The sequence below is a fragment of the Peromyscus eremicus genome, unplaced genomic scaffold (genome assembly GCF_949786415.1).
Source record: "Peromyscus eremicus unplaced genomic scaffold, PerEre_H2_v1 PerEre#2#unplaced_666, whole genome shotgun sequence".
Lineage (NCBI taxonomy): Eukaryota > Metazoa > Chordata > Mammalia > Rodentia > Cricetidae > Peromyscus > Peromyscus eremicus.
In genome coordinates this window covers 98,146-105,968 of record NW_026734902.1, presented here as the reverse complement: position 1 = coordinate 105,968, position 7,823 = coordinate 98,146, and the positions used below count along the sequence as shown (strand labels likewise).

The 7,823-nt window shown below is 38.5% G+C and overlaps 1 protein-coding gene across 1 annotated transcript; it reads right to left on the bottom strand.

Moving 5' to 3' along the window:
- Positions 1-2,000: 2,000 nt before the first annotated feature.
- Positions 2,001-7,468, bottom strand: LOC131901922 (uncharacterized). The gene is made up of 2 exons (XM_059252970.1): positions 7,383-7,468; positions 2,001-2,784 (listed from the first exon to the last, which is right to left on the bottom strand). The coding sequence occupies exon 2, from the start codon at positions 2,772-2,774 to the stop codon at positions 2,112-2,114; it is 663 nt and encodes a 220-aa protein (XP_059108953.1). The 5' UTR covers positions 2,775-2,784; positions 7,383-7,468; the 3' UTR covers positions 2,001-2,111.
- Positions 7,469-7,823: the final 355 nt, after the last annotated feature.

The window sequence follows — 7,823 nt, the reverse complement described above, 5'->3', positions numbered from 1 at the left end:
AGACCTGACTGTAACAGCAGAAAGTGTATAGTGTAGGAATTATAAGGCTACCTGTCACTCTGTGCCTGTCACCAGGGAACAGAGATCTATGAATAGTTCTCATCTTCTAGATGTCTTCTTTTTTATGCAGTCTGAGTCCACTGCTCATGGAATGATGCCAACCATATTTATCATAAATCATCCACCTCACTTAACCTAGCCTATATAATCTCACATACATGTTTAGAAGTCTTTTTGTGCTATGATTCTATATCCTGTCACCAGCCACATATTGCTCATAATCAAAACAGTTCCTGACATCTGATCTTGCTTATGTGCTCAGTGGAATCTGGGTATATTGAGTTTATAATAGTTACTTTCTGTCAGGAACACTCATATCTCTGTTATTGTTTCAATCCCAGTGGCTTCCAGTTTAAAATTCCTTGTCACAGATCTATAGTTGTGACTCTACCATCTTCACCCATCACTCTACTTTATGTCCTGTGTGGGTTTAATTTCCAGCACACACATAATTTGTCCACTCAAATTAATGACATTTATATACCCCTAGATGGCTACTGCTTACCAAGTCTCCTATAACATCACCACAAGCCATGGAACAAAGGTTCCTGTACAACACACACACACACACACACACACACACACACACACACACACACACACACACACACACGGAACAAATTAATGTAATAAAAATGATACAGTTGGACCATAAATTGTCAAGAAGAGGATTAGGAATGGTTAATATTGAATGTTGAGTGAACAGGATCTAAAATCAAGAAATACAGAAGCCTATGGTAATGTCTCAAAGAGGTTAGGATTAGGTTAATTGGGCTCGGAAGAACAATCTGAAATTGAGTAGCATCATCCCTTGGACTGTGGTCCCTGACTGCATAACAAGGAGAGAGCTAGGTGAGCATCTGCAGTGCTCTAACTACTCTCCCTGCTCTCTAACTACTAATTCAATGTAGCAAGCAACTTGGGACTCTTGCCCCCATGATCTCTCAGTCATGATGTGTATTTCCTCAAATTAAGAGCCAATATAAACTTTTCTTCCTTTACTTGCTCATGTTATGTATTTTGTCAGAGAAATGAATCAGGTATGTGATATGGTGTGTAGTGGTGATGGAGATGGAAGATCTAGGTCAGTTGTTCTCAAACTTCCTAATGCTGTGACACTCTAATACACTTCCCCATGTTGGAGTGATCCCAACCATAAAATTATTTTCATGACTACTCCATAACTGCAATTTTCTATTGTTATTAATCATAATATAAATATCTGTGTTTTCCAATGATCTTAGGCAATCCCTGTGAAAGGGTCATTCAACCCCAAAAAGGGGCCACAAACCACAAGTTGAGAATCAGTGTTCCAGATCCACTGAGAGAAAGTATTCACACAGTATAACACACACTCAGAATGCTGACCTGATAAAGAATAGGGACTAATGTTTCCAGGAAGAAAACTAGGATTTTTTAAGGTCCTGAGGGAGGGCTGAGAGATTAGAATGGCCCTATGCTACCCACCACATGGACCATCAGAGCACCCTGGAAATGCCTGGGCATTTGGGGCATTTATTCCCAACTGGGGAAATAAGAGCTGGCTAGTGCCTTCTAACAGTGACAGACAAGAGATGGCACTAGCATACTCAGTGAACAGCATTGCCTTCCTTCTCCAAGAGAGCATCCCACTCTCCCAGCAGTGCCAAGGCTAAAACATCCTGCTCTACCTGTCAGAGATATGAATACTTAAGTGTCTCCACACAAGAATGTGGTTTCTTTTTTTGTGTTGAGGTGTCTGTTTACTTGCAAACCGTATTTTTCATGGGATTCACTAGGTTTACTTAGGAAACATGACGTTATAGTGTACTCTTTCTTGCTATTGCTTGTTGGCAGTGTTGAGTGGGATCACGACCTGCAGTTTAGAATGGGAAAACATTTAAGGAATGGAATGCGTTTGACAGCAAGGAAGGAATAAAACTTAGACACAATCCCAGAAGTCAAGTTGATATTTTATATAGAATGAATTGGTGATTACACAGTACTGTGTACAAATGGGCAATTTCTTCAAGGATTCTCCAGGCAGATGTTAAAATGCCAGAGCCCTCACTTCAGACCTTTTGCGCAGCCAGGTTGGAAGCACACTGGGCCTTCACCTGACTCTGTTCTGTCAAAGAGATCATCTCATAGAGAAACAAAATCACGCCAAAGAGTGACATCGTGGCTGTCAGGACACCCATTGGGAACACAGTTGTGCAGTGTTTCTTTATAATGTCTTCTTTCTTTACGGGAAAGTCAGGTGGAAAATCAAGAGTGGTTTGCCCATACATGTCAACCAGGTGGTTCAAGGTCACAGTAACAAGTGTAAAAATGCTGCTCACAGCCAAAATTATGGCAGACATCTTGTAGCAAAACAGTTGGATTTCAATGAATGGGTCATCCAGACAGCTGATCTTAATGGCCACTGAAGTGAAAATCAGGACTAGGAGTTTCATCAAAATGGCCCACGCTATCAGGAGTTGTAAATACTGAAATTCCGATGACTCGTTCCAGGTTGAATTGAGAGGGGTGTGAACCAACATCCTAGTCATAGACCCAGAGATGTTAAATTCCTGAGTGTAATAAGCATCCCAGAGTCCAATTGACACAAATTGCACAACCTCGTTGTTAAACTCCCACAGGCGCCAGCATTGGCTGTTTGCAAGGATGATTTCGAACACCAAAGCTGCTGTACTGCAAATCAGGCCACTGAACTTGAAGATGAACTCCTTCATTTTGGCAAATCTGAAGAAGGCATCAAAGAAGAATAGAGTCAGTGAGACTACAAGGGAAGGCAGGAAAACAGAAGGAGTCATGGCTTAGAGAGCACTGAGCTCTCATACCTTGTCCCTGTTGTCACATAGAGATGTTTCAGTGGTCTATGTGCAGATTACTATTCTGAACACTGTAGATAATAGTAAGAAAAGCTTGGAAATCCATGAGTATAGTGGAAATAGCCACTACGTGATATTTTGGATAACAATTTCATAATATCCATCAAATGCTGAAATGTTCATATTTGCTGACCAGGTATTTCAGAGCTTGGAATTGACAGTGAGATGGGAGTTGGCAATATCACACTAATATCATGTTTATTCACCTTTGTTTGTAATATGGAAATATTATGAATAATGTAAATGAGGGTAATAAAGAAAGGAATGCTCAAACAAATTATCACTTCTAAAATAATGTGATGAAACTTCTCATGACTATTAAAAAAGGAACTAACCTAAATGGCCTGCTGAAATAAAAAAATGAAAACTATAATTCACATGGTATATCCAATTATGTGAGAATGTCATTCATAGTGTACACATGTGTATGCAAGCATATACATATATGTATGCATATAGGCATATATTTATTCACAAAGTTATATTAACCCAAAAGACACATACCAAATAAAGAACTCAAGGTAGATCAATGGAGTAGTGTACACTGTCTTTCTTATTAGTACTTTTCTGAAATGTAATTACTATTTTAAAAAAACAAGAACTACATATCAAGAACTACATATAATCTCATAATTAAAGCTAGATTGAGAATGACTTTCAAGACATGTAGGTATCTGGGGTAGGGATATAGCTTAGTGTTATAGTGATTACCTACGATGAATAAGACCGTGAACTCATTTCTCAGTATAAGAAAACTAAAATCTCTGTGTAAAACATGAGGATTCATGGATATTTCCATCATTTGCTCATCACTTACTCAAATACCTTCTCTGAACACAAAACTAAGACTCCATGAGCTGCTGGCCAGCAGATAAAACTCCTACAACCAGGCTCCCCCACCAACCCCCCCACCAGCCTCTGCAATCTAGAGGACGCAAACCCTGTGCAAATACCCATCTGCCTGTGACCCCAGTAACTTCCTGACACAAGGAATCTGCCAGCTACCATTGGATCAAGAGGTGAGTAACTCCCCTCCTTCCCAGGGAGTCCTGCTTCTGGGACCCAGGCCCTGAGACACAGCCAGTCCCCAGGAACCCCCAGCCAACTCTGCCCCAGATGCTGGCCAGCAGGAAAAACTCCCCACAGCCAGGCTCCCCCACAAAAACTCCCCCATTGTACCCTGAAATCTACAATACCCAAGCCCTACCTCAATACCCATCTGCCTGTGACCCCTGTAACTTCCTGAGACAAGGAATCTGCCAGCTCCCATTGGATCAAGAGTGGCTTCCTGAGACACAGAATCCACCGTTTCTGACTGGACCAGAAGCCCTGATAAGACCAAGAGCGACTACCTGAGCCACAGAATCAACTAGCTTGCATTGGGTCAAGTGCACCTCCCTGAGATTGAGAACCTGTCAGCTCCATTTAGACCAAGAGATAAGATTGGATCCAAAGGGACTCCCTGAGACACAGACACAACAGGCACAGAGTGGACCAATGCAACTCGCTCAGACACAGGCACCTCTTGCACCTATTAGAGGAATAGATCAGCAGATGTCAATGGAAAAATACATACAACAACATAAAGAACAATATGGCATCAACAGAACCTAGCTCTTCTCCAGCAATAAGACCTGAGCATCACAATGTAGAAGAAACAGAAGAAAGTGACCTGAAAAATAGCTTCATGAAGAGGATAAAGTTCTTTAAAGAAAAAATGAAAAATTCCCTTAAAGAAACTGAGGAAAAGACAACCAAAAAATTAGAAGAAACCAATGAAGAAATTGAGGAAAAGACAAACAAAAATAAATGGAATAAATCAATAAATCCATTAAAGAAAGCCAGGAAAACCATGAAAAAGAAATTAAACATGTGAGGGAAACAGTTCAAGATCTGAAATTTGAAACAGAAACAATGAAGAAGATACAAACAAGGGGAATGCTGGAAATAGAAAATCTGAGTAAACAAAGAGGAAACACAGATGTAAGCATAACCAACAGAATACAAGAGATGGAAGAGAGAATCTCTAATGTAGAAGATAGAATAGAGGAAATAGTTTTATCAGTCAAAGAAAACACCAAAGCCAAAAAAGGCATAATACAATATGTCTAGGAAATCTAGGACACCATGAAAAGACCAAACCTAAGAATAATAGGTATAGAAGAAGGAGAAGAATTATAACTCAAAGGCACAGAAAATATATTCGACAAAATCATGGAAGAAAATTTCCCAACCTAAAGAAGGAAAAACCTATGAAGATACAAGATTATAGAACACCAAACAGATTGGACACCCCAAAAAGTCCCCTTGGCACATAATAATTAAACAACTAAACATAGAGAATAAAGAAAAAATATAAGAGCAGTAAAGGAAAAAGGCCAAGTGATTTATAAAGGCAGACTCATCAAAATAACAATCTACTTCTCAATGGAGACCTTGAAAACCAGAGGTCCTTGACAGATGTAATGCAGACACTAAGAGACCATGGATGCCAGCCTAGACTGATATACCCAGCAAAACTTTCAATCGCCGTAGACAGAGTGAACAAGACATTCCAACACAAACCCAGATTTAAACAATACCTATCCACAAATCCAGCCCTACAGAAAGCACTAGAAGGAAAATTCCAACCTAAGGAAATTCAGATACACCCATGAAAACACAGACAATAGATAATCTCACAATAGTAAATCCCAAAGGAGATAAATATACACATAGTACCACCAAACAATAATAGAATTAACAATCACTGGTCAATAATATCCCTTAATATCAATGGTCTTAATTCATCTATAAAAAGACACAGGCTAACAGAATGGATATGAAAGCAGGACCCATTTTGTGCTGCATACAAGAAACACACCTCAACTTTAAACACAGATACTACCTCAGAGTAAAAGGGTGGGAAAAGTCTTTCCAATCAAATGGACTTAAGAAGCAAGCTGGTGTAGCTCTCCTAATATGTAATAAAATAGACTTCAAACTAAAATAAATCAGGAGACATCAAGAACAACATTACATACTCATCACAGGAAAGATCCTCCAAGATGAAGTTTCAATTCTGAGCATTTATGCTCCAAATACAAGGGCATCCACATATGTAAAAGAAACATTACTAAAGCTTAAATCATACATCAAACCCCACACATTAATAGTGAGACACTTCAACACCCCACTCTCATCACGAGGTAGATCTGTCAGATCAAAACTTAAAAGAGAAATAAGGGACCAAACAGATGCTATGACTCAAATGGACTTAATCAATATCTACGGAACATTCCAACCTAACACAAAAGAATAAACCTTCTTCTCAGCACACCATAGAACCTTCTCTAAAATCAACCAGATACTCGGTCACAAAACAAATCTCAACAGACACAAAAAAATTGGAATAACCACCTATATTCCATCAGACCACCATGGCTTGATGTTAGATTTCAACAACATCAAAAATTACAGAAAGCCTACAATCTCATGGAAACTGAATAATGCTCAATTGAATCACCAATGGGTCGAGGAAGAATTAAAGAAATAAATTAAAAACTTCCTAAAAGTCAATGAAAATGAAGACACAACATACACAAACTTATGGGACACTATAAAAGCAGTCCTAAGAGTGAAATTCATAGCACTAAATGCCCACATAGAGACATTGGAGAAATCTCAAACTAGTGACTTAACAGCACACCTAAAAGCTCTAGTACAAAAAGAAGCAAAGTCTCCCAGGAGGAATAGATGCCAGGAAATAATAAAATTGATAGCTGAAATCAATAAAATAGAAACAAAGAGAACAATACAGAGAATCAATGAAACAAAGAGTTGGTTCTTTGAGAAAATCAACAAGATAGACAAGCCCTTATACACACTAACCAAAAGGCAGAGAGAGAGAGAGAGAGAGAGAGAGAGAGAGAGAGAGAGAGAGAGAGAGAGCCTCCAAATTAACAAAATCAGAAATGAAAAGGGATTTATAATAACTGACAAGGAGGAATTCCAGAGAATCATCAAGTCATAGTTCAAAAACTTGTACTCCACAAAATTGGAAAATCTAAAAGAATTGGACAATTATCTGGATAGGTTCCACATACCAAAGTTAAATCAATACCAGATAAAAATTTAAATAGACCAATAACACCTCAGGAAATAGAAGCAGTCATTGAAATTCTCCCAAGCAAAAAAAGCCCAGGACCAGATGGTTTCAATGCAGAATTCTACCAGATCTTCAAAGAAGAGTTAATACCAGAACTCTTCAAATTATTCTACAGAAGAGAAACAGAATGAATGTTACAAAACTCCTTTTATGAGGCTACAGTTACTCTGATTCCCAAGCCACACAAAGATGCAAGAAAGAAATTAAATTACAGACCAATCTCCCTCATGAACATTGATGCAAAAATACTCAATAAAATATTGGCAACTCTATTTCAACAACACATCAAAAATATTACCCACCATGGTCAAGTAGGCTTTATCCCAGAGATGCAAGAATGGTTTAACATGGGAAAGTCTGTCAAAGTAATACAGCATATAAACAAACTGAAAGAAAAAAAACCACATGAGCGTTTCATTAGATGCTGAAAAGGCCTTTGACAAAATCAAACAACCCTTCAGGAAAAAATGTCTTGGGGAGATCAGGAATACAGAGAACATACCTAAACATAATAAAGGCAATTTACAGTAAGCCAACTGCCAACATCAAATTAAATGTAGAGAAACTCAAAGTGATTCCACCAAAATCAGGAAAGAGACAAGGCTATCCACTCTCCCCATGTTTATTCAATATGCTACTTGAAGTTCTACTAGAGCAATGAGACAGCAAAAGGAAATCAAGGGAATATAAACTGAAAGGGAAGAATTCAAACTTTCACCATTTGCAGATGATATGATAGTATA

Excerpts from the sequence above, each read along its gene's own strand:
- LOC131901922 (XM_059252970.1), bottom strand. The coding sequence starts at position 2,774 with ATGAAGGAGTTCATCTTCAAGTTCAGTGGCCTGATTTGCAGTACAGCA.